At 43.8% G+C, this 27859-nt stretch overlaps 1 protein-coding gene across 7 annotated transcripts in view; it reads right to left on the bottom strand.

Moving 5' to 3' along the window:
• Nucleotides 1-27859, bottom strand: part of GRB7 (growth factor receptor bound protein 7) — a 674120-nt gene that overhangs the window by 57610 nt on the left and 588651 nt on the right. For all 7 annotated transcript variants that reach the window (XM_078645666.1, XM_078645662.1, XM_078645663.1 and 4 more), the window contains one exon: nt 1231-1387. In XM_078645666.1, coding sequence (XP_078501792.1) covers nt 1231-1387 — 157 coding nt within the window. The remainder of the gene's footprint in view (nt 1-1230; nt 1388-27859) is intronic.

Genomic DNA, 27859 nt, shown 5'->3' with positions numbered 1-27859 from the left:
GAGATATTTCTTTCATTTATGGCACTCTCTCAGCAGTAGGCGCTCTACACACTGAGCTACCTCGCTCACTGGTGGTGCAATATTTATGTAGATCTTGAGCGTTATGCTCCTGTTTTATTAAAGCGTTTGGGCCCTGTTTACACGTGGCTATGACCTGCTCACAGCAGCAGAGAGCACAACCGGAGGGCGTGGAGCGCATTACATAGTCAACAATCATTTTATTAAAGGGCACATTTACTTTTTTAAGAAAGACACATGGGCATCAAATGGTTTCTAGGTCGTATGAATTTTTGTTAATGAACTTAAAAATTAGCTCTAAGGCAAGCACAACTTTATATTTAAAATTGGAGCACACTGGAACAGCTTTGTACAAATTCGTTTGATAAAGTTTTGCAACACTCCACACTACCTCAACAACACATTTACACAACACACATCCACACCACAGAATACCACACCATGCCACAAAATTCAACAGCACACCAAATAATTAAACTCCACAACATACCACTCGACAACACAAAATACCATTCCACATAATTACACTCCATGACACACAATCCCACTCCACATGATTCCAGTACACTCAAAAACACACAATTACTTTGCACACAATTCCCCAGCACACCCTTCCACTCCATTTCACCTGTAGCGGCTCCTGGTGGGAGTGCTACCGGGCGATGATGTGGGGCGGGGCAGGGTCAGAGGTTGGGAGTAGTAAACACCGGAATATGGATGAATGCAGGTAAGTTGACAACTAAATCAATAAAACAAATTTTGTTGCGCACTGCATCACATTTGGCAGTGCAGCATGCGCAACGGGATTTGTTTTATTGATTTAATTGTCAATTTACCTGCATTCATCCGTATTACGGTGTTTACTACCCCTCACCCTACCCCTCCCCCACCCCACGTCCCCACCCGGTAGCACTCCCACCAGGAGCCGCTACTGCATTACACGCCACATAATTCCTATCCAAACCACATAATTCCACTCCACACCATAACACATGGTTAAAAGACAGTCATTTACAACTTCAGTAGCTCTAGTCTAACTCTAGCAAATGCAAGACCTATTGGCACAGCTAATGCTTGTTATATTTTCACACTGCCATCTGAAGAAACGTGCATCTTGAAGAACGGGTGTATTGCACCATCAAGGGGTGTGTAAATCCAGAAGCAACCCAGGAGCTCTTGCGCAGGCGCAAATGAACGCTAGCGGACACATACCTATGGCAAGGTGGGGGTGGAACTCCACGAGGGACCAGCTCTCGTCGTTGACGGAATGCGTCTTCTCCACCAGCATCTCACACACGTGGCGTGACGTGGCCCCGGCCGTGACCTCCAGCGAGCGGCACGTCCCATCCTCGCTGAACACCTTCACCACCTGCAGGTTGGGAGAGGAAGGAGCGAGTGAGCTTTGGGACTCAGGGGTCTTGTCTAACCCACCCAACCCCTCAGAGTGTGTTCTGCCCTCGCGAGCATTCGGAATGCAGCAGTGTGCCCCCAACAGGGCTCGAGTCAGGGTACCAGGTGGGTGGACGGCGTCCCCCCACTTATTTTAACGGGTGGATGCCGTCCCCCCTGCCAAACAGCTGGACTTCACTCTTTGGCCTCTCTGGGACGAGGACTTCGGAGCTCACAGCACGCTGCTCACGCGCGGACTTCTCAGATGCAATCGCATCTAAGGGGTGAGCAAGGGGAGGCAATGAGGCCGATGGTGCAAGCCACCGTTCATGACGTCACTTCCTGTCAAGACGTCCCTTCCGGTGACAGCGTCCCCCCACTTCTTTTTTTAGGACTTGTGCCCTGGCCCTAAACCAACCAACCAATGAGGGCTGATTTCCAGGGAAAGCTGTAGCTTGTTGAGTCATTTATAGCTAGAGGTTATCCTGCAAGTAAGGAGGTGTACAACACACCATGAACCGTGGTTTAGACATCAACATGGAAACACCAATGTATATGACAGCATGATTATTATAAACTGAAAAACAAAACCTAGCTCCCACTCATAGACAATGCTGTCATCTCATGATTAAATAGAAAAACATAGTATGAGAGGGACGCCAAGTGGGTGAGACCAATGACACAGAACCACTGCTCGCACTAGAAGAAGCAAAAAACTTTACCTAACCGTAATCATTCAATAAAACCGGTCACCAGTGATGTGCCCAATCACCGGGGCCACTAGAATCATGCCGATTGTGCGGCTGCAGCATTTTTTGCACAATTATAGATTTGCTGAATTTGTCACAACCCATCATAAGTTGCAGATTTTAATGATAAAAAATATTTGTTTCTAGCTCAAACGGTTAAAAAGTTACTAAAAACACACATCAGCATGTGTTGCTGCACAGTGAAAGGCCTTTTCCAAAGGTTGACTGTTCACCTTTATGTTACTAATTGCTAGATTTGTAGGGGTGGGCGGAGATTGCGGAGTCGCCCTATGCAAAGCTCCGCAAAACAGTAAACAATCTCCGCGAGCACGCACAGTTCCGTGAACACGCGGAATTGCTTGTCCGCCCGTTTGCAATGCTTTCTTCCTGTGCGCGAACACTGTTTGAGTGCTCAGGGGGAAATACCTTTCGAACACACATTTTGAAAGCACAAACAAGCAAAAAACTCAGCGAAGACGCGGATCAGGGAATTTTTGGCAATTCTGCGGAACGCGAAATTACACAAATTCCGCAAGGGGAACAGAATTTACTGCTCAGGCCTATATATTTCGGTATTAAACTTGTAATAATGAGGTGCAACCAATGCCCATGCCTGTAACCAAGTGTAAAACGTAAAAGCTAATGAATGCTGTAAAATGTGCCACATTATGCTGCATAATTTGCCTTTTCTTGTTGCATAATTTACTCAATCTTGCCGCATAATTTTGCCCTCTCCTGACGCATAATTTGAGTGGCCCTGCCAATATTACTCCTCAAACAAATGTCAATATTATTTAGTGTGGTAATCAGTTGTTATTTCTGGATTTGTCATACACACTGCCTCGGTACTGGATACTTGTACATCTTTTTGTGCGTTAATGAAAATATTGATATGTAGGCCCCAGTTCCCAAGCTCTGGTGGTAGTTAAATCTCTGCAAGTGACAGTCCGCTACCATAATTCAGGGAAGTGATTGCATTACAATGCACGAGGGTCTATTTTACATCTTAAAATCACAGTTACAGCTAGATTGTCAGTGCAGCTATTTTCAAGACCTAATGTTACAGATTCAATATATACAAAGCGTGCTCTCTGGCTCAGCCAAGACCAGTATTTCTCTCTCACCTTGTGGTATTTGGCTGTTTAGTGTATCATTTTACTTACCATGAAGTGATTGCTTTGCAATGCACGAGGCACTACTTTAAATCTCTAAGCTGCACTAAATCATACATTAAATTATTTATTCCGTGCGTGAATTGTATGCAGAAAGAAATTATTTTTGTTTTGATTTTTCACTGTAGACGACAGCGTACACAGAGCACACAAAGAGCATTAGAACCATATTTGGAGAATTATGATTTCACTTTGAACCGTGTCACTCTAGGAACACCTGGCACGGCAAATGTGTTGCCAGTGCCTGCTTAGTGTGTGGTGCCAGAGAGTCTCTTGTTCTGGTCTTACAATTACACATTTTTTGTGTTTTTTCCCTACATGTCAATAGTGTCATTATCACTATGGCAGCACGCCAACTGCAAGCAATGGTTGCATATTTTTCGCACGCATGTTTTAAATCGTTCTTTTGTTGTCTGAAGGGATTATTCTTTTACAACAATCCACTCTGACACTGCAACAATGGGACCAGACAGGTGGGCGAAGTGCTTTCGTGCCATGGCTAACAAGCATATAGGCGATTAGTAATAAAATGTTGTAGATTTAGTAGAATTTGAAGGAATTCTAGATCTTTTTCTGTATTTAATACACATGCACCATAATTGTGACCCCAACATTCACTAGCAGGGCGTAGCTAATAATAAAGAACATTTTAGTTGCTTGTCTCCCAAATGACACAAATAAGACAAAGCCACCCATTAGAGGAACTAAAAGGCCATAGAGATTGCACAGACTGTCTAAAGCGTATTCCCTATCAACTTGAAAACCTCAGAAAATAAAAGTAGCAAAAAAAAGCTGCCATAGTTCCGCCCCAAATCACCCACAATCAGTGGTCAAAGTGGAGGGATATAAAGGGGCCCGAAGTGGCCATACCATTTTAATTTAGAAAAACAATTCCTTTACTTTGTGCGAAAAGATGACCGTCCCAGGATGGTTAATTCTGACACTTGAAATGATACAGCTACAGAGTAAGGCAGGGAGTGTCTTGTGCTGGGAAACCAAAGAAGGGGCAGAGAGCTAAATAAGCCTTCTTGCTAGGCTGCCTGCTGCCTGAAAGAAATGAAAATGTGCACAACTGGTATATTTGGAAATGTAAAGTGTGCTAAGAAGTCAATATTGGCTTTAAGTGATGGAATCACGTCAAACTTCCTGATGACACACATCTATTCTTGATGGGAATTGTAAGGAAGCTACCAGCTAAACTGTGAAGTATGTGCTTTTTAAAAGACATTTATACAAAACATTGCACTATGTACAGTCTGGATATTACTAAAATCTATGTTTTGAAAGCACTTTTTTTTAATCGTAAAATTTGTTGTACATTTTGTAGCAGCCTATCCTAAATTGTGAGTAATGTATGTGTTATAATCAATGTAGAAAACGAAAAAGGACTAATCATGTCAATGCAAGCATCAGCAGAAAGACATGTATAGGTGTATGCGTTAAAGAATAAATACAGGCCTAAGCTGTCACCAGTAGCAGAATAAAAAGCACAAATGAAGTGAGGACCTGGGGCGAGGGAAGTAGACTTGAGCTTTAGTATAATAGAGAAATATAATTAGACACAGCAGAAAAGGAAAGTCACAGACCCGCATTGCTAGAACATGTCCCTGAGAAAATGTGTAGATAAAGCAGCACTGAGGCAGAGGATAAGGGGGCGGGTAGGCCTTGCAGAGCAGTAGATGTATAGAGAGCAGAGCATTGCTAGGCTTCAAAGTACAAAACAAGCCAAGGATACCGGTAGTGCAGTGGTGGTGTGAAAATGTAACAATAACACATGCACATGAGTCGCATTCATAAACCTGTGGTTGGAGGTTTTTGAAGGAAGTATTACCTTTTGATATTAAAAGATACTGTTGTGCTTGAGCAAACGTTGGTTCAATATGCAAATGTATGAAATATTTGCGGTAATAGAGGTATATAAGAAACTATCTGCCATATTGTAAGTTGAAGTTCAGATTCCAGTTCCATGGAGCTGACTTACCTTCCCACGCATTTTATAGACTATGTACAATATTGCCAACAGTAGTGGTGCAATATTTTCTTTTGTCTGGCAACATTTGGTGCAGCCAGCCAGCAGTTCATCTCAACCTTCCCAAACTGCGCCCTAGGGAGATGCTGCCTGGCCTCAATTGAATAGATACTGCACAAATATATCAGGTAATCAGACACCGAGTGTTACACTAAAGTCTGTCTAGTCCAAAGACAAGCAGGCAAGATCCCAGGCAACAGTCAAAAGGGGGAGGATTGATCAAACTTCATACCTTAAAATCTTTTAATTACATGATTCTTTCGCAATCATAGTATGGAAATGCATGCATGGAGATTTTCTTTTTCTGTTGTCAGGATGCAATGATATGTTTAGAGAAATGAAATGTGGTGATTCCCCGTACACACCGGATAACTAGCTAGTGTGAATTCCCCACTGAAATAGAAGGGAAAAATAGCAGGCAGAAGTACATTACCCAGGAGAAAAAATCCTGGAAGAGACCCTCCTTCAGGGAGTGGTCTAGCAGGCAGTAGTGCATTACCAAGGAGGAAACTCCTCGAAGGGACATTACTTTGGGGAATGCCCACAGATATCCCAGTTAGATCTGAAATGCTAATGTAGAAATAGTGAGACAGGACTGGGCAACAAGTGTGTGAAGTCGGACGTGATAAAGACACAGTCATTTGATCGTTGCCGGCAGACCTTACGCTATACAAGTCAGACGCCCAGCTCCCAAATTTGCAGATTTAAGATATCTAGAAGGCGTCTTTAAGGAAGCATGACCAGGGCTGCGGCTTCAGTTGGAGAGTCTGATGGTTAGGTAACGGGATAGCGAATTGCTGGTGTCCATTGACTATGCCCTGAGCACGGCCAGATTCTTGGTTACAAATCCAAAAAGCACATTAGATCCAAGTAGATATTGCACCATGAATAAGGAGGATGACATAAGGAGTCCAGCACTGCATAATCACAAGCGGAAAATCGCAGAAAAGTGGCAGGGTTTCCAGACAGTTTTCATACAGTTTGGTAGAAGTGAGGAAGAAAGGCGCCAAGATCTTTCTGATATTTTTGGCATTTCTATACAAACCCCTAAGGTGCCCTGGAAGTGGAGAAACATTATCTCAGATAAAAACACAGGGAGTCAAAATAAAACATTCAAGGACAAACCTGAAGATTAATAATAAGTCCCAATGAGTGAAACTGATAATTCACAGTTGGAGGTAACAGATGAGATTAAATTAAAAACTATATTCCTATGGGCCCATGGAAAACCCCTGGATCCATGTAATACCCCTGGGATTCATAACAGAGTCACCCAACATATTAGAGGCCCTTCTTGATGTTTTCCTCACAGTATTTATGATTCAGAAGTTTCAAACATGAATGGTGATCACATCCTCGAGCACTGCAAATAGTTGTTTATATTCACGATAATATTGTAACATGTGTTGTATCAGGCTCAAATCTTCTTAGACCCCCAGTAATTGTCCCTTCTCCAGATATAACCATGGAAGAAGTGTTACACAGACTAGTGATAAGTGTGCTTGATGTTCACCATGTTGGTCTCAAGGTAGTATACGTGAAGCCAGGTAACACTGTATAAGATCAATACTTGTTCACCACTACTAAAGGTTAGCGATATTCATACAACACAAATATATTAGTAAAGGATACAGCTAAAAAGGGAACAAGGGCTTAAAAGTGACACTTCTATTACAAATAGGAAACACACACATCCTTAGAGGACCATGGAGACCCCTCTGGAACACACAATAAAACCTTTTCCTTCAGACAAGAAGAAGATACAAAAGCATTGTAAGCAATGGTAGAAAGGTGCCAAGGGCCACGCCAAGCTGTGGTAAACGGAAGGGACATTTGCCGAAGACATAATTGAACACTCATTGACTTACAATGGATCCAAGTATAACAGAAAGAAAAGACAGAAAAAGAAAAGGCAGAAAAGGAAAGCACCCTCTCATTAAAAGGCGGAGATAGATACGCAGACGTCTAATACCTCTTGCTTTGTTAGGTAGGGAGCTGATGCGACTAGGAGATAGATACAGCATTGTCATGGAGGGGGGAGGAAGGGGGCTGCAGCAAATAGACAGATACAGAAGTGTCATGGAGGTTGGAGGTAGGGGGCAGCAGCAGATAGGAGACAGATACAAAAGTGTCATGGAGAGTGGAGGTATGGGGCAGCAGCAGATAGGAGACAGATACAGAAGTGTCATGGAGAGTGGAGGGTGAAGGTAGGGGGCTGCTGCAGATAGGAGACGGATAAGGACGCTTCATGGAGGGTGGAGGTAGGGGGCAGCAGTGGATAGGAGATGATTAAGGAAATGTCATGGAGGGTGGAGCAAGGTAGCTGCAGCAGATAGGAGACGAATACAGAAGTGTCATGAAGGATGGAGGTAGGGGCGCTGCAGCAGATAGGACTCAGATCCAGAAGTGTCACAGAGAGTGGAGGGTGGAGGTAGGGGGCTGCAGCAGATAGGAGGCCGATAAGGAAGTGTCATGGAGGGTGGAGGGAGGTGGCTGCAGCAAATAGAAAATTAATACATAAGTGTCATGGAGTGTGGAGGTAGGGGCGCTGCAGCAGATAGGACATGGATACAGAAGTGTCCTGGAGGGTGGAGGGAGATGGCTGCAGCAGATAGAAAATGAATACAGAAGTGCCATGGAGGGTGGGGGGCTGCATAGTTGATCTGATCCAGCCGGGGTCAGGCATCTGGCAGGAGAAGCTCCAGAGGTGAAAGCTGCTACAGCATAGATCAAGGGAAGAGCCTGTAGGGCCAGTATGAAGCTTAAAAGACGCTGTGACTTAGTCAACAGTAGGCGCTGCAGCTTTCAGATGAAACTGCAAAGCTGGTTTTGAATCTGCACCAATAATAGAGCGTGGGAGGGTTTCTTAGGGCCTGAGTACGATTGCCCTGGGGTCTCGAGTAGATCATTATTGCACTCAACAAAATCCAACACCTAGGTCTGCAATAATTATTGCCTCCTTCAAGTTTTTGACCTGAAAATAGGAAACAACATATGGATTTTGGTGCTTTGGCTCTGTTTCTATCTCTGCTTTTGTCTCTCTGCCTCCAGCCCCTGGCTGCTGAAGCTGCATTTGGTGCTTCTTTGCCCATAGTTAGTGTTTTATTTATTCTCTGTAGTTTACCTGCAGGTTTGTAGCCTCTATTCAATAACTGCAGCGGTCACCTTTCCTTCGGGGTAGCATGACGAAGCACAAGAGAGTTTGAGGTCAGCAGCAAGAGCCTGGTTGTCTGCACATCATGAAGGCCTCGTCCTTCAGGCCTGGGAGGAAGCGAACAGTGTATTCCTGCCAGACAGGACGGATGAGGCAAGAGCTGATGAGGTAATGGGTTCCTCTATGGCTTGAGGTCTGCTGTGTTTTAATTGGCTGGTCTTGTGTGCACAGGTGGAACCTTGTTAGGCTGAGTGGGGGTTAGTAAAGAGCTCTAAGAGCAGTGATGCAGTACTGGCAGCTGCTGCTACAGGGCAGTCAAGTGGGAGCTCAGCTTTGCTGTGTTAAACATGGGTAACAGGGATTTGTCACCCTTCCTGAAGGGATAGACTGCGACAGGCCACGGTCTCCAGGAAGGACTGTTAGCAAGGGTATACCGCCGGAGACGCTGGAATTATGTGGCAATGCAGGACCAAATTATGATGGTTTGGTTAAATTAGGTGGCATAATTTGTGCCACTATTTCACTACTGTGTGATTTAAAAATACACTAATACCAAAAGTATTCCAAATGTTAGCAAAGCACAAAGGTTTCAAAAGTAAGAACAATGTAGACATTCACCAGATCTGCTTGAAAATGTGACTGACCAACAAAAGATTTTGTTTCGCATAGAAACACAGCAACTCTATTTTGCTAACACCCCATGTAACTGCCAGAGTAAAATAGTTTGCGTAAAAAACAGTGTGTTGCACTTGGAAAAAACACAAGTCGACCGAATTACATGCTTTGTATAATAAAAAAATACTTATTTTATGCTGCCTAACCCAGTTGGTTTATGGAACTAGGACTAAATAAGGGTGGAGCATATTAAATCCAAAAAAGGCAAACACAGTGACCAAGAAAGAGAGCGCAAAAATAATGAAAATTTAAAAAAAGAAAAGCAGATGTGACAGGACAAAGGATGGGAATGTGTGAATAAAAAAATGGAGAAGGAATTATAGAAGCAGAAAAGAAATAAATAAGGAACAATTTTAAGAACCATGCAATGGAAGAGAAAAATAAGCAGAGGAAGAAGAAAGAAAAATGGAACAAATGTGAATGAAAGAAGAAAGGCAGTTGCAAAGTAATAAACCCCCGTAGGAAAGTTTTGGTCAGGTGTTTTGTGCAATTGCTACACTGCTCTCTCAACACCTTTCTGGTAAAAAATTCAAAGTGGGGGTTATTTTTATTTTTCTGGATACTCCATTGCTTCCTGGTTTCACCTTGTGCAATTCAAGCGTTGAATATACAGATCTTTCTTCCTCCCATTTTGCATCAAAGGTTAATGATGTGTTTATCTTTGAGGAGCTCTTTCAGTACACTGTGTTAAATACACGCATTACGTGTTAAATCAAGTTGGTCTTTCTAAGAAAAAATTCTTAAGGAAATGACTGCAGAATATTCTATTTTAATGCTGTCTTCATCTGCTTCCGCTGGTTTAACAAAGTGACCGATTTCGGAAGATTTCCAGAGAAGCTCAACACTTTCCGTGAAAGCAAGAACACGGATTAACAAAGCAAACGTGTTGGCGAGCACACGGCTTTCACATGACACAGGTGAAACGCAGAGCTCAGTGGCCGGAAGCCTTTCGCTCAGAGCCAACCAACACTGTTCTGGCTTTTGGTATTTTTCAATAAATTTCGGGGTAGGCTGACCACCCTGCAGATGGCTGTGACAGTGCTCAGCGAAACATATTTAGCATAACATCCCTCTCCGAGCACTTTCACAGCGCTCTAGGGTGCAGAGCTATTGTATGTGCTACACAGAGGGAGGTGTTATGTATGTAGGGGTGTATGTGTAACAGAGACAAAGTGTGTGTGTGTGTATATATATATATATATAATTAGGCCTCCCGGTTTTATGGTATTTTTATTTTTTTTAACCATTTCGGTCTGTATTTATCCATATTTATTTTTTTGCCTATTTTATCTGTATTTATATATATTTATTTGGTGTATAAATGAAGTTGCAAAACTGTACATTTCCATATTTATTAAACAGCGAGCAAAGTCTGGAACTCCCTACCCCTTGCTCTTAGATCTATCCCTCTTCTGCTTCCGTTCAGAAAAGCCCTTAAAACCTGGATGTTCACGGTTAAACGGTGAGCTGGAGTTCTCTCGCTTTTTTTTCGAGACTCTGTGGTATGTATAGCCTCTCTCTAGCGCCTTGATGCCCGCGGGTGACTGCTGCGCTATAGAAGTATCAAAATCAAATCAAATAAAATAAAACTGATCAACGTGCACTCAAACTTTGATGTCTGCCATGATTTAGCTATTTAAGCTGCCAAATATTGCGTAACAATACCTCCACTAAATATTAGCATTATACTACAAATGTATGTTGACACGTGCCTTTATTCAAAGAAATGTCATCCTGTTTCTTAATTTCCCATGCTGTCCATCTGCTCAGCTGTTGGGCTACAATTCATGAACTACATCACGGGGAGTCAATAAAATGAAGTACATTTTCTGTATTTATCTAATTTTTTAAAATAAATGCAGACAGACAACACATTGTACTTTACCTGTATTAGCTGTGTTGTACTGGAAGAGGTATGCAGATGTGTCAAAGTCTGACTGTGTGTCACATTACTAATGCACGTGCTTCCCCCATGTAGCATCGTTCCCTCAGAGACCACCCCCAAGCCACTCCAGACCAGAGCCGAGAGCAGGTGAGCTCTCCCTCCTCAGCACCTTGCCGGCTGTGTTTGCAGGCCTGACTCCTGAACAGTCGCAGGTCGAAGGCGTGGTGAGGCCATTCCAGGGGCTGGCTGCTATTGTAAAATGCACCTCAGACAGCCGCACCCTGAATGGCTGCGCATTGTACACAAAACTGCAGTCACGCGCCACTGGTGCCCCGGGGACCTGCAGACAGCGGCGCAGTGGCCTGGGGCAAGAATGGAGAATTCCCAAAAGGTTTGTACTTTCTATCAGTCTTTCAAAGATATGACCTGACATTGCGTACTCCGCATACCTACCAGGCTCTCAAAGGCACTGGCCCAATGGAAAATCTCCCTATTACTACGGAACTCCAGGCCATCTGTACAAAGATTCCAAATAAGAAATCGTAAGTTGTAACTAATAAGGATTCGCAATATGCAATTTCCTATTTGGAATGTACTCAAATGGATTTGGTAAAAGTGTTACCAATTTGCACACCTCTTCTGAATGCATTGGTATTTTGCAAACTGTCCTATGTACCAACAGGTCGGTTCACAAAATACATAATCATACTGGGTCGCAACTCATTATACCGCATCAGCAGTCAACATGTAGGAGGCAAATGGTGACCTTTTACGATAGGCCAAAATCCCAGGGATGTATAGGCCAGCAGATCACCACGTCTGTGATATCTTTTAAAGAAAGCAATCATAGGACCCACTGGCAGAGAAGGAAGTGGGATCTGAAAGGTACTGCGCATTTGATGTGAGTCTAAGAAGAGCAGCTGTTTGTATTGATATTTATATGAATAAAAGAAAAATTGTTAATTAAAAAAAATATAGCAATCATTTTTTTAATGTACCTCTTTTTCTGAAAGGAAAACCAGGTGTGTTAAAAAAAAAATAGCAAGTTACACAAACCCCTTTTAAGAGTAGACAGGGGTCCCATAGACCACTGCCTTTTCCTAAAAAATAGTTTTCAAACATTCACAAAGGGAATGGTGTCCCTTTCCATTTATGAATGGCCTACCACCTCCTTTGAGTTGGTGGTGAAATATTGATATTTTGTGACTGCATTTCGGCTGCAAATACCTACCATAAGGAATCAATATTTGGAAGGGACGCCCTTAACACAGTCCTTCCAAATAGCGATTCCTAATGATTTTTTAAACCCATATAATGATGTGAAAAACATTTTCCCAGTTGTTATATAGGTTTAGAACATTTAAAAAAAGATTTTAGCATTCAAAAACCCTCTGGTTTATTTTATCAGAGGGTTTGCGAATGCTTAAACCCTTTGTACGTGAGGCCTTCTGTTATGTTTCATTGGAAACCAAAAAGGCTAACAAAATCTGAGCACTCTGGGGGCAGTCACCACCGAATGACAGGGCCACCCTGGGCCATTTGGTGATCCCTAAAACAAGCGCTACCACCCTCATGGGCTGAACAGTAGCTACCTATGGGTTAGGACCCCTATGCCCTTCCACCACAGTGAAGCAGTGCTCTAATTCCGTGACCTGCCTGCCTAGTCTTGGGCACAATCAGTGCAATTTCCCTGCCCTTTACCAGGCCCTTGCCTATCCCTTACCTGCCCGTGCCTTGAACTTTGATACACGTCCTAGACAACAGACCGACTTATGCCTCAAGTATCCGTGAAACAGGAATTCTTTGGAACTTCATTCGTGTTATCCACTATGTATAGAGAAAAATGAAGCTCTTTTTTGATTCATGACGTTGAGGTCTCCCCGACCTACACCCTCTTTCTCTCATCTACATCGCTCTAGGACCCTGCACCCTAGTTATGAGAAATTGTTCCCAGCGCTACTCATTATCTAGCGCTGCCATCTGTCACTATATTCAGTGCTGCTTTGCAGTTAGAGCTATATGGATTTATCATTCTTTGGATACCCCGAGTGACCTGTGTCTGGGTTGCCTCCCCCTCCCCTGGACAGTGTTGTACTTAGTTTATTTGTCGCCCTGAAGAAGGTTGACCTTCTACGGAGGTCTATACCGAAACACGCGACAGCACTTACATTGAGATCAGCCAGACCAGGATTATAACTTAAATTGAGTGCTTTTGGACTAAGGAAGTTTGGGCCATCCTACAGTTATAAACTACAAAAGATACTGAGATATTATTAGGATATAAAACCATAGAACCAATGTATTTCTCCCTCTCTGATGTACTGATTATGATTTTCTACTGATTTTATTTAGGAATGTTATTCTTGCTTGAAAGATTGAAGTTTAGGTGGGGCTGTGTATGCCTGATCTGTGGTATATGCAAGTGTGTGGGGGATTGTGTTTGGGGATGCTTCCTAACTTATTATAAATGTTTTCATCCGTGGCCTGTATTTCTAATTATGTTCTATTTTATTTTCTGTCCATGTATACTTGTGTATTGTTTTTTGTATTGTATAGCTGATCTCAAAATTAAGATAGAATATTAAAAAAAAAACTGAAAAGAATAAAATGGTTATAAATTTTGCTTTGTTCAAGAATTTTTTAAGGAATTGTTATCCTATCTGTGCATATATGGGCTATGGTGTGACGCTTAGCACTTTCTAATGTATAATTGTTTTCCATAATTATATATATCCACCAGGCAGGAAATGGTTCTGTTTACTAGTGCTTCCCAGCAGTGCCAGCCCACAGCGAGTACGGCTGTGCTTCACTGCCTGCCGAGCTCACACAAACACCTTCCCGTCAGGGCCAGACTGGGCCTAGCGGGCATTGTGCGTTTCCCCGGGAGGTTGGAACGGTGGGGCCTTTTTTTCAGAGGTAGGGGCCAGTTCTGCAACAGTGCTGCAATACCTTCCCCCAGTAACAAAAGCAACAGTGCACACGTGTGCACCCCCAGACCCTCACAGGGGGCTGGTCTGACAAAATTGCCAGGGCTCCTTTAGGTTCTCAGTCTAACCCTGCTTCCCGTAACAAGAGAGGCGCAGAGTATTGGCAATACTACACTGAGGGCCAGCAGATAGTGGCTACAGGAAACAAGGCTAACAAAAGGAAAGATAATGGAGAATGACAGACTAAATAGCCAAAACATTATAAAAAAAAATGCTTCCACTTTTCTATTACTACTGATTTTCACACAAAGAACAATAGTCTGTATTTTTTTTAAACTGAAAAATACAGAAAGTATAGCTTTATTGAAACGTTTCTCCATCCTATCACTAATGGCTATCAAGTCATTAGTTATGCTTATTGGCAGCATAGAAGTATCTTTTAATGATGTTCTTATAACTGCAGATGTGCACACGTGCAATTACTACAGTGGTATATTTTTCAGGTGAGTGTATTTTTATCGGGTTACCTGGCACAGGCTAGCCCAACAAACACCAAAATGTGTGGTTTTGTTAATGGTAAAATAAATGTGGAAATTTACTAAGTTTCAAATTCTGTTTTATTCTTTACCGAATATAGATAACATCCAATGAACTGACTTAAAAAACAGAAGTTCAAAACTAAAACCAATAAAACAGGAAACCTTAGCAAAAAAAGGAAGTTGCAAATGGTCTCCTCTCTACTTCATAGACAGGTAACATGCCTCTGCTTAAGTCTAGCCACACAGTGCAGCTGTGTGGGATCGTTACCAATTATTTGACACAGAGTGGTCTTTGGCTCCTCGAAATAAATATTACACTCTAACCTCATGCAATTAGCATTTGGGTGTATCATTCCACCTCACACGGAGGGCTTGTCTTGCAGTGCATAAGGGACTATTTTTCATCTCAGAACTACACTGAATTGTCACAAGGAACATTCTTTATCTTGCAGATGCCTTGTGTACAGAAAGCACGTGTTATTCTTTTTCACTGCAACAGGCTTAAAAAAGAAAAAAAGAAGAACTCAAATCGCAAGTCAGACCTATTTGCCTTGCCAATGCAAGTTTTACCTAGTTGCCTTTTTGAGGAGCCTGAATGTGTTTGGTGCTGCACTCGGACAGTCGTCGCCAAGCAGAGAGTCTAATGTTATTCAATGTAGCCAGCCTTTTAAGTATAACAGAAGGCAGGCTTCACTAGGCACCAGGCTTGTATTCTTTTTCCCCGGAGTTTTGTATAGCGCGAACTTGACCCAAAGGCATCAGAGCACTTTAAATGAGCACCAGATGTGTTACAGGTGGATACATTAGGAAGAGGTGTGGCACAACCGTCAGGGCGGCTGACTACAGAACCCAGGGGTTTACGGTTCGATCGCCGGCGGCAGATCAGCCCAGTACCATGTGACTCTGGGCAATAGCTTGCTTAATCTTCCCAACTGCCCCCAGCGCATTGATGCCCTCGGGTATTTGTTCGCGCTTTACAAATACTGGACATTCAAATTCATTTTTTCCTTTTTTTTAGTAAGGCAGAGGGAGATTATGGGGCCGATTATGATGCAGCTCGGAAGGTCGGAGCCTTCCGAGATGCATTGTATTTGGCTGGCTGGATTCCTTTCCGACCGCCTCATTTTGATGGAGGCAGTTGGAAAAGAATCCAACCGGTCATTCCGGCTGGCTTCCAACGGGGCACGGAGAGCCCGAGCGCCAGTCGGATTGCAGCAAGTAATCTCAGGGGCGGGCCTTTCCGCCCTTGAGATTACGATGATGGTTTCCGATATGGTTTCCATGTCGGTCTGTCTGACATGGACACCATGTCGGAAAGCGTCTTTGGGGGTAACATATAGGAATGCGACTGAACAGTGGTCGGTCGCATCCTAATGGAATGGTCAGGACTGCTGACCGGGTGTCCGTCGGTCCCATGACCAATGCGGTGTCAGGGAGAAGTTATTCCGCCCGACATTGTAATGACTACCTAAGTGATTTGCCCAGAATCACAGGATGTTAAGTGCCCCTCTGGAGACTCGAACCCGGTTCCCCTGCTTCAAGATCTACTGATCTTACCGTTAGGCCACACCCTCTCCCTCAATTACAATTAAGAATCAAAATAGTGCAAGCAAATCAGTGATTACATGAACAAATGAATTAAAAAGAGCAACCAAAATAATGTCTTAAAAAAGAAATAAAAATGAAAAGAATACTCTAATGCAAAAAAATGTAGGAAAATGTATCGTTACGTTCTGAAGCTAATAGGGTGCGGGGGTTCCCTTTGTTAAAAAAAATTGGTGAGTTGACAGACAAAGGATAAAATAAAAAGGAAGAGCATTCATTAGGGACACAGAGGAAAGTAAAAATGTTCCACTGCCGAAGGTGCTAAAATGCTGGTGCTCCTGCTCTATACCTTTTAAGAACATTGGAATGTGGAGCACTACATTGAATAAAATGGAGTGTTCCGTGCTTCCAAGTGCCGGTAAAGGCCCGCAAAGCATAATACCGATGTTGTTTTCACAATGGCCTCTCGGAGCCCGAGGGGATTTAAACCCCCGGGTATTAAAGTCCTGCTCCCTTGTTAAAGGCCCTTGCCTTCGGCCTTTAACGCTGAAATGGGCCTTTAATAGCCAGTATAGCCCACTACGGCGGGCTGGCTGTAAGGCTATAGAAAGACACTAATGAGCTGAAACCCCTGGCAGAAATCATGCCTTAAAGTAGCATTTAGATTTGGAAAAATTTCTTAATTTAGGTGAATGGCATAACGTTTGGGCTTCTACTTTCAAACATCCTTCAACTGAGAAATCTGAAGGTAGGGGAAGGGAAGGTGAACCATAGATCCCACAAATATCCTGAAGAGGGTTGGTGGAGAGTACGTGGGATCACATTTGTGTAAAGAGGAGATGCCACTTGAGGTTACTTGAATGTCTACAGACCACCCCAACTTAACAACATAAGTATGAACTTTACTTTAGGCCAATGGATTTGTTGGGGGTTGGGGAGTGTCTTGATGGAGCCCCGTTCCAAGGTGTGCTCCTTGCTAGGCAGATGAAGAGACCACTTTGACGAAGAGTCCCAGCTGAAGGGCTACTGAGCATGACTTCTTGACAGACCTCCATGGAAGAGGACAGGTCACACCACAAGTTTTATGTATTGTCCTGGGGCCCTGCCCACTGTATAATCTCTTTCTTCAGCAGAATTGAGTTACTAATGGCCTGTGCCTCCTGGCCCCATGATGATGCTAGCCAAAGAGCTGCAGCAAAGATGTCCCCTGGTCTGTGAAGTTCTCATAGCACTCAAGTCTGCATTCCTTCATGCAGCAGTTTCTATGCCTGTTGTCTAGGGCCTTGGAGAAGAGGAAAGCTGCCCTGCCACTGCTGGTGATGGCTTCCTTTGGTAACCTTTTCGATTAAGTGAGTGGTTTTACTTGAAACTACCCAGTACTTAAACAAGAATTTGGAAAGTCCACAAACTCTTGTTGTAAGGTACAATCAACACAGAACAACATTGGAGCTCTTAAACTCTGGATAGGAAATGTAATGAGAGCAGTGCCAAAGCTATTGGAAGTATTAAGGTCGTTGCAAGCAGCTGCTTTGCAGTGCCACCCAAGTGGCCAAAAGAGGGCGCCATATTACAACAAATTGCTGCCAGTGCAAGCCAGCTCATTATTTCCATTGGGCATTTCCCCAGTATGCTGGTGCCAATAGAGGTCTTTTTTTAAGGCTGCTGCTGGCACCTTTGTACATTCTCTAGCTCCCCCAGTTAATGCTAGCTGACACAGTCGGTGCTTTTGGAAAGAAAGAAGGACGATAGAGGAAAAACAAAAAGAAAGAGAGAAGAGTGAAGGAGAGGGGCTGGTTTGAACCTTTCTTGCCAGGGCTGCTGTAGGTTCCTAATCTGCCCCTGCAAAAGAGGCCTGGTTGCTACGGGCACAGTAGAACCCAATCCCAAAGAATCCGTGCACTAAAGAAGAACCCAAAAAAACATACGGCCTGTATTGGCCCACCGGGGACAAGGGACAAAGGGAGGCAGGCACCCATATCCTCCATCTGCCACGGGTTGTCACCAAATAAATATGAAACAAAATCCTCACTGGAACAACTCATTTTGTCCATCAGCCGGAGTCCGTTTGGCCCTTGAGGGCTATATTTCCCTCATAGTTTTTCTAAACGTTCTAGCAAGAGTTTAAATATATATGCTTAGTATACATTTTAGGTGGTGCTTTGGGTACTGATGGTGAGTGCTTTACTGCTCATAACTATATGATATTCCATTTGAGCTAATGCTAAATGTATACATTTCTTGGGTTTACGGAAGATCCCTGTGACACCTGGTTAGGGGAGCGGTTCTTTTTAGGTATTCGAATGTATGGATCCCCATCTTTCCTTTTGAATCCGCAGTTTGAAAACTTTATTTATTGAGTTCAATTGTGTTACTTATTTTAATGCGCCTCCCACACCCCTTCAAAGGTGGTACTTGCTCATTGACCCACTACCAAGCGGACAGAAGGATGTCTTCTGAGCTCAAGTTTCTCCTTCTTTGTTCAGCGTCCCTTATGTTGGGAGATCTGAGATGGGGTTGCCTCAGCTTAGATTTAGGTTCTTGTTCCCCAAACTGTGACTTTAAATCTCACACTATAATTCGGCTTATATTCTTGGTATAAGTGCACAAATCCACATCTTATCTCACTGCGCGCAGTGTCACACCTAAGAAGGCCCCTGACATGGTTGCATTACTTGCCGCAGAGCTTTCTTTGATCATAAGGAGTGGGTAATCTAAACCATGACCTAACCGGGTGGCTAGAGACCCATATTCTGAGTAAGATGTGGGGCAATCAATTTAACAGGCTACCGAACAGCCAGCAATTTCGGAATACGCCCTCTGGCGTGTAGGGTATCTCCTGCCATTTTGTAGCCAAAGCAAATCAATTTAAGATGCAATTGCTCTTAAATGACTCGTTCAGAGTGTCCTATAACCTACTTTTTATTTAGCTGGAAACCACCATACAATGGTGAACCGCTAAAATTCTCACCCTGTCCAATACATTTTAATAGGATGGAATCAATCGGTGGCTGTGCACCAATACATGCCCGATCAATCAATGGAATGTTCAAGTTGAACCAATATTACCATTTATACATCATTAATACAACGTTGTTAAGTTGAGAACTAGGTGGGATCACAAAAATCCACTGTCACTAAAAACTTGGGCCCGATTCAAAGACTGCATTTTGTGCTGCATAAAATAGTACAACAGAAGTGCTACTTACTATGATTTGCAATTCACAAACCTACAAGTGGAAATGTCAATCTCCATCTCTCCTATCTTTTCTCTGTGGAGATCTCCACATGCGCAAGCTTACTACTTAGTAGTAAATGATGGAGGGACCAGGCAAGTGGTGGGAAAATGGGGAATATCTACCATAAAATGGGAAGGATTTGGGGAAAAGTAAGGAAAGGTTTAGGGAGGTTTTGGCTACAATAAACATCCACTCAAAAAAGCGTAAGCATTTTGCTATTCACAAACACTTGAAAAGTTACTATAATCCTCAATGTGGCAAAACAGTAGCAAATGTACTACAGCCCAGCCTTGGAGTGAGTCAAGCATGACACATTGCGATGAACAGGTAGGGAATAAAAGAAACAGGAATTTTAAATAAAACCCTGTAGCAAATAATGTTAACCAAATGATATACCTTCAATGTTAAAAAGTATATAGAAGTAATAAGTATTTTATTTTAACATGTAACAAACTTAATTTAAAATAAATGTGAACTTTTAATCTTTTGTTGAAAAATGTAAAAAAAATTAGTTTAAGAACCCTGTTACTGTGGGTGGGAATGTTTTTTAATTAGTCTTTAATAAATATTGTTTAAATAAATATATTTAGATTTATAATTCAATACATGTTTATGTTACAGCACATTAACTTATTGAATTACTTTATTAGTCCTATGTTAATGTAAATAATCAATATTTAGTTTTTTGACATGGATATTTTCGTATTAAAATATATATTTTTTTAAAGAATACCAAATTAATAAGAAATTGTCCTATACTTTCCCATGAGACTATATCCGCCATGGTGGCAGAGTTCTTTCTCCATCTATCTGTTAAATGTTTCTAGTAGTAGCTTTACATTTGTATATTTAGTCCTGGATTTCACCATCCCCTCAAATGAGTGGGTGGAGACATGCAAGTCTTCTCTTTAGAGTGAATAGCACAAAATTATAGATTTACAATTAGGTGCAGGAGTAGATTTGCACATGAAGAAATTTAAATGTGTACATTTACCTTTGTGAGTAGGCCCCTCTTTCTATTCTGAGGGTAAAGAGTAACACGATGTAGATGCCACAATGTGGGGGAAACTAATGCTTCAAATAGGTCTGTTATCTGCGGGCTGATATGCGCTCAGGCAGTGGCAGTAGGAGCGGACACAAATGACAGGTGGGGTGGGTAGGAACAATGACAGAATGCATGGAGGAGCAGAGACTGTTAATACGGGGATTGACCATGTGGGCCAGTGGGGGTGTGGAGGACCTCAAGCAGCGGAAGAGAAGGGCAGGGGTGGAGGGAGACAAGGATGAGCAGGCAACCATCATTTGTGCAAAGGATGGGACAAAATATTTTGCAATTGTGACATCATCAAAAGGGTGATCTGAAAAAACAATTCCCCTTTATTTTCATAGGTTGTTCCAAACTTCAGTGTCAATCCTCCACTCCGACATGGCCCTGGGAGCAGGGGCAGCTTAAAGGAGAGGACCTTAGGCGGACACATTATCATTCTTCATTTAGGTAGCACAAAAGTGATGGATAGTAGTGCTTGAATTAATCAGAACCACTGGTAATTATGGCATAGCATTCCATTGGTTCCAGGCTAAGCTGTTCTTTCACGGAATGGAAACAACCAAATTCAAATGACCCTGCTCCAACAGGAACATCCGGCCAGATCCGTGGTAGACCGCAATTCCTCCTATGGGTAACACAATCGGGCACACCCAGGGCCACAGATACAATTTATGGGATGACACATTATGATATATTCTCTCCACCTGTTAAATGAGAGATGTTTTTGTGCACTGCTGAGTCTCGCGACACAACATTGCTTCCAGAAGGCCGCATAATCCATGCATTTTCCTACCATCATACATCATGGAAAATTCCATTGGTCCAGCAATTTTAAATCACTGGCACGGGCCGTAAATTTTTATTTGCAGGGTGAATTCTAATTGTACCAGTGACCTCGTCGCCAAACAGTGCCGATATGACCGGTCAAATGCAACACAGAACAGCAATCACTTCCTCATCCCATTAATTGTCATTGGGATTTATACAGCGCTTATTGCCCAGATGAGGCATTAAAGCGCTGTGCACTGTTAACAACCAGAATCCACTAACATGTGTAGCTGAAGGTAGATGTCCACTCCTCTGAGGTCTGAAAACAGCAGGTAAAAGGGGGAAGGTGGTAGGTCACTGCCGCCACCGATGATTGCTCAGAGCCAACGTGAAAGCAGAAGGGTGCTAGACACCCTGTGAATTGAATCAAGAGCCTATGCAGCAGCATGCAAGCGCTATGTTTACTAACAGAACAGCATGGTCATGGAGAACAAGGGGTGCAGGAGAAATGCAGTCGGGGCTTTGGACAACCACCTCCTCCAAACACACACACATATTGACCTTCTGTCAACACCACTGGTCCAAAGGTTCTTTCATTCATTGTGTTTATTTTGCTCCTGTGCTTAAAGTGCAATGGCTGGAGAAAGCGTGTGTGAAAGGTGGCGCTGTACAAGCGTCCTAAGGCCACCCAATGGTGTTTAGTGCGCTTTAAATAAATGCAAAGGCAGTTCACAGCTGGCTTGTACTGAAACCTAAGCAATAGTATTCATTTGCCTGCGATGAGCAACTTCGAATCCCGGAAGTTTGCCTAGCTGCTATAAACTTTACTAGAGAAACACTTTACATCAGGAAACAATGTGGTCCATACCTCTCTTTGTGACGCTTCCAAATGTGTGCCCAGTCATTGAATGATGGCAGTCGATGCGCTGTAATTGACCCTCTAAATGTTTTTTAATGATGCATGTTTTATTACTGTACGCCCATTTTTTTGCAAACTGTTATTGGATGCTGCCATAATTGTTTTTATTGATATCTATACTACTGTATTTTTTATGGCTGTTTTTATTGATATCTGTATTATTATTGTATTTTTTTATGGCGAATAAAGATGTATCGAATGAACGAACAAGGATTTCATTGTGGCTTTAGGAGCCGTCCACTTATCAGGTGAATTCAGAATACCGCACTTTTTAACTTGTGCTTGTTGGGTGGTCTGAAACATAGCTCTGTGGTAAGGCCAGAACAGGAGGGAATCTCGCTTAAGTGCCCCCTCCCACCACCACCACCCTGTTGCACAACGAGGTCACCATGAACCATAAGCAAGATAGAACATTTAGCACACATCCCTTATTCGGTACTCAAAATCAAGCATTATTGGGGTTAAGTGGATCCCTGAATCCCCTGGGACTCTGTGCCACTGTACCTGTTGCACCCTTCCTCTCAAATCGGTCAATCAGCAAATCTAAAGGCTGGTGGGAGCCAGAACAGGCCCGAATTGTTAGAATTTGCAAGTTGTCCTTTTAATGGAAACCTACAAAAAGGTTTGCACTCGGAACAGTCGTGGCTTACTAAAGGATAACTTTTGACAGCACTGTAAACATTTAATCAACCTTTTATATTGTGCGCAACCCTATACTTTGTGTAGTATATTTGTCAAACTAATGCCATATTCATAGCCCTTTCTGTCACAGTCTCCTAGCAGTATAAAGCGCAGATCACTATTATCTGGTGCACCGACCACGATTTAAATCAGTGACCTTTCAGTAACACCCACAGACCTCTGAACAGACCGAATCAACCATCCGAGCTTTCCTATCAGAAAAAATGCATCTCCCACAAAAATATATGTAAGTAGCATTTATTTTTGATTTAAGGTGTGTGCATCTTTATATGCACCTGTCGGTGAAATGCCAACAAAATACAGAATATTTTGTTCTTTTTAGCCTAGTCTCTTTCTCGACACCAACACTTGGGGACCCCGCCTCCCTGATTGTACTCGGGGTCACAGTTCCCATACTTTCCTTTATGCACTTCGACCGCTGCCTCAAACCCCTCCCCGACCTGGTCTGACTAGTAATACCTTCACCAAGGTAAATCCCCGCCTGCTCTCCTCCACCCCTCCCTCTCTGCCCATCCGGTTAGTGTCAGGCTGGCTCGTGCACAGCAGGCTACTCTCAGTGTGGGAGTTTCGCCTACTGTTTCTCTCGGCTGGCTCCATCCCTTCACCCTCCCCCTCTCGCTTCACCTCTCTCTCTCCCTTTACTCGGTTGCCCCCTCCTCCCAGGCCGCTCCTCCTGCGGTCACAACCTGGCCCAGGTACAGGCACCTGTCTCACTTCGCTGATGTGGGCGTGGCCACCTCTCCTGCTGCCCATTGGCTGCATTCGGTGGCGTGACGGGGGAGGAGAAGAAACGAGCAGAGGGCGAAGGTCGCTACATGATGAATGCCCGCTAATCCCTCCAAAGTCACCAAAAGGAACCTATATAGAGGAAACCGCCGCTTCACAGTCAGCCACGTGCCCAACTAGTCACGAATTATACAACGTATCCTCCTGCCAGCCCCTCCCCCTAACACACACCTGTCACCTATACACGTCGTCATCCGCGCGCAATCCCTGCCATCCTGACACTCAGATGCTCAATCGTGTTTGCGACACACGCACTGACCCCACACACATACGCTGACAAGCACACACCCGTGGCGCCCCAGTGTCTCACACACGCACCTTGTCACCCCGCACAATACAGCCACTTACACTTCCTGCCACCAGGCAATCTCTACTACTCAAACATCCTGCGCGCATCACAACTGCCCCATGCAGTCCCTCTAACTCATACACATTCTTTTCAGCCTAATCATTACACAAACAACCTGCCACCCCACACGCATTCCTTGCAACACACACACACACTCACGTTACCACACACATTCCTACCCCCACGCAACTTTTTATCCCTACTTTCCACACAACTTCGTGCAGCTACCCCATGCTCAGAGCTTCCCTTTCACCCAGCAACCCCAAAACAGAGAACATTTTACAACACTATACAATGAAATTGTATTGCCAATAAGAGAACTCGTGCACACACGCTCCCCTCAGCATCTGAGCATTTACTACACACAAACGCACACACATCTGCGAGATAAATGTAAATTGCTCAGCAAAACGCTTAACTGATGTAACCTGTAAATGCCAATCTTTCTTGCTGGGACCTCTCACGCTCAATATCCCAACCCATGCGAAACGTAAGGAGGCCTCTCAGCATTGATGTTCACAAATTGCAGCCGCTGTGGAAACTGAGTCTATCTTGACACTTGTGAAGGCTGTCCTCGGGTTCTTCTGCTGTCCCGAGCTCACCCCTGCACCGTTTCTTAAGAACACGTGACCGAGTTAAGAGACTTCCAAAATCAGGTATGTGTGTGTGTGTGTGTGTGTTCACCTCAGGGAGATGGACTCCGAGGCGGATTCTGCAGGTATCCTGATGCATTATTACAAACTCATTTACAGACTTCACTGAAAGTTGAATTTGAAGTTTTCTTGGACACATTCTGCCACGGAGACACTCCCTGCAACATACTCCCTGCCCATGGCCACTGGCCTATAGGCTAACCTGGCAATGCCTGAAGGGCTGGTCCGAAAGGTCAGATTATAGGCTGTGTTTTTGGGCTGTTTGGTGGCCTGATTTGTGGTCTGGGGGGTCTATTTTTACTGCCGATTTTCTCTGTTACCCAACAAATTTCCTGCAGTGAGCACAGATGACGTCAGTCTCTCATACCTTGCAAAACACCTGTGATTTGAATTGTGAGCCACTTTTTTAGCCATTTAATTTACTAATGGGGCCACTTCGAATTTAGTGCCCCAGCCTATTTTGTGTCCCAGTCCCACCCATACTACACACACACATATATATATTATACACATGTACATTTGGATATGTCCTCAGGCAAGGCTCCTTTTTTGTGTGGCTTGTTCTCATCCCTCATTTTACGCAGAGAAATAAGCTATTTTTTAGTAGTTTGTTTCAGAGCTGCAAAGCAGACATTTTGCTAACTGGTAGCCCACAAAGACACCGAACAAAGCATATTGACAAGGACATGACTCACAGAAGGTTAGTTGATTCCGCTTCTTGACTGCCTAGGAAAAGGCGAGTCCTCCCGGTGGCTAAATTGCGGCCCTGCATAGATTAGTACACATACAATGTGTCAAGTGTCTCCTTTAGAGGGTCCCAGTTAGGAGGAAAAAGCACAAAGGGTAAAAACCGTCCATAGTAATACTGTATTTCTTTATTGAAAGTGATAAGCACTGAAGTGACCCGGAAGGCACCAAACACACCCTGGCATTGGGGAGGACAAAAGAGACAGGCTGAAATCAGAAGTCCTGCCCTGCCCTTTATGTTCCACACTCCAAGCAGTAAAAGGAACACCCCTTGAGATGCAGACGAGCACTGAGACACCAGAATACCCCAGGCAGTGAGGACGTCCCGACACAAGCCGAGTGCGACACCCAACAATGCCCATTTGGGCAGCACGTGGAACGTCCCAGGCCTCTGAATGTGTGACGTCTTTGGTAAGCTTGTGGCACTGCTCTCAGTAATACTCATGCTCAGATCTCGATACAAATGTAACATCTGTTCTGATTGTTCAATTTCCTCTGGCGACAAAGCTGATGACTGATTGTCCCGGTCGCCTTTATGACTGTGCTCTCTTTCTTGATTGGGTCGTTTGAACCCAAACTTTGCTGGCTATTCGCCGACCCTTTCTTTGGCGCACAATCGCAGCCGTGCCCTTTGTCTGCCGCCTACTGGGATAGGAGGGGTTGGCCGCCCCCCCCCCACCCCTCTAGGGTCAGTAGCACCTCCCGGTCAGCAGTAAACCCCCCATGCCCCCAGCTGTGCAAGCATCTCATGGGACCTCCCTCTGTTTTTTCCTTCCCATCAGTTGTGTACACCAAGACCTTTGTGGCGTCAATACGGCCGCAGTTTATTTACATCTTTAGTTGTTACACACTTGTCATGATGGCATTGGTCATTAACATGCTAATTTCTGGCTTATCTTGGTTAACAAAGTAAGCCATCTCATAACAGGTTATACAGCGTACATCCTATACTTTATTCCATATTAATAACCATAATTTGCCTAATCCTGCAATGCATCAACCTTACAGTCATGATGTCTCGTCAAGGTTGTCATAAATTGCTTCCAACTGCTGTGACAGCTCTACTTCTGTCAATTGGTACAGCGAGTCACAGCTTTGAGACTTCAACTTACTACAGAGTGTAAGGGTTCGTGGCCCTGTGTCTATGCCTGGGCTGCAAGTGCCGTGTCCACCTGTGTAGACCATTTTACCTTTTGTCTGCCCTCAAGTATTCCTGCTATGAGGCTGCTAAGAACCTTATCCGGGCCCTTGTCTCAAGAGTCCCTGCCGTAAGCCATCCCAAGGACCTTGTTCGGACAAGATATTTGTTGTTAAACCTTGTGACTCACTGCCACGCTGGATGTGATTTACCAATGACTGACAGCTCCCCTCAGGACCACAAAAATTCTGTTCTAGTGCCCGTACAATGTTCAAGAGGAAACTATCATTCTGTGCAAGGCAGCTGAACCTTGTCATCTGCGTACACACCCGGGGAGGGATTCTCTGACTTCGGGTATTTCCTGCGCCGCCGCATCCATCCCCACAGGGAGGTTAATGTCACTGCCCATCACCATGACCTAATCTGAAGCTCTGATCCTTAAAGTATGGGCTAGTGACCAAAGTTAATTTATGCCATGAATTGAGCCCTGACGCACCCCGCTGAGAGTACTGTTCTCCTAATACAATATGCCTCACGATCTGAACCAGGGGTCGGTGTCCGAGTTTGCCCTGGGTCGCCTCTATTCTTTAATTTATTGTGTGTGACCTAGCTCACCATCCGCATCCATCCTTTCTATTCCTTCATCGAAAAAAGGGCCCGCCAACGTATTTAGCCTGTGCTCCTGGTCCGTGTACCGTACATTGGTCCAACGTGCGCCTAGAACATCCTCGCCTGATGAGGTTCTAACTATTGACCTAGCTCCTATTGTTGACTGAATTCCTGGCACACTTTTGGAAATATTGTGCTCCCCCTCCATAATATGCACATGTGATCCTGAGCGGGGTTGCTGTCCACAATGCACCCAGTTTATCTCCATTCTATCGGTATCATATGTAGCCTGGCTCACCTTCAACATCAACATCACGGAACACGTGATTAGCTTTTGCTAGCATCAGCAAGCTTTCCCAGTGGCGCTGTGCTGCTGGAAGGACTTGATGCAGATTTTCTGTCATCCTACTCTCCCATAAGCAATGTGACATCTAAGCAGGTTTGCACATGTCCAGGATTGAACCACATATTCCCCACGTAACTTCCTTAACTGAATGACCATCGATCAGTAATATTGACAAACTAGTACAGAGCTGGAGGTCATTAGTCTGGTTCCAGCTATCGCAACATTTGCAACCCTCATCCTATATTTAAACACTGGGGAAAACTTTTCGACTGATACCTTCCTGGTTTGCCTTTAGCTCTTTTGTGCCTTGGCTTTTAGCCCATTGTTCTATTTTAGTTTGTGTCTTCCAAAGTGCAAGTAACAAATGGAAAAGGATTCATGCCAAGCTATATATGTAAACCATCATTTGTTCTGCATGATACCTGCTCCTCACGGCGGGCACTCTAACCCTCTACAGTACTGAACTGGAGGCAGCG

Source organism: Lissotriton helveticus, chromosome 5_1 (genome assembly GCF_964261635.1).
Source record: "Lissotriton helveticus chromosome 5_1, aLisHel1.1, whole genome shotgun sequence".
Lineage (NCBI taxonomy): Eukaryota > Metazoa > Chordata > Amphibia > Caudata > Salamandridae > Lissotriton > Lissotriton helveticus.
The sequence above is the reverse complement of the archived record's forward strand: the minus strand, read 5'-3'. Positions and strand labels throughout refer to the sequence as shown.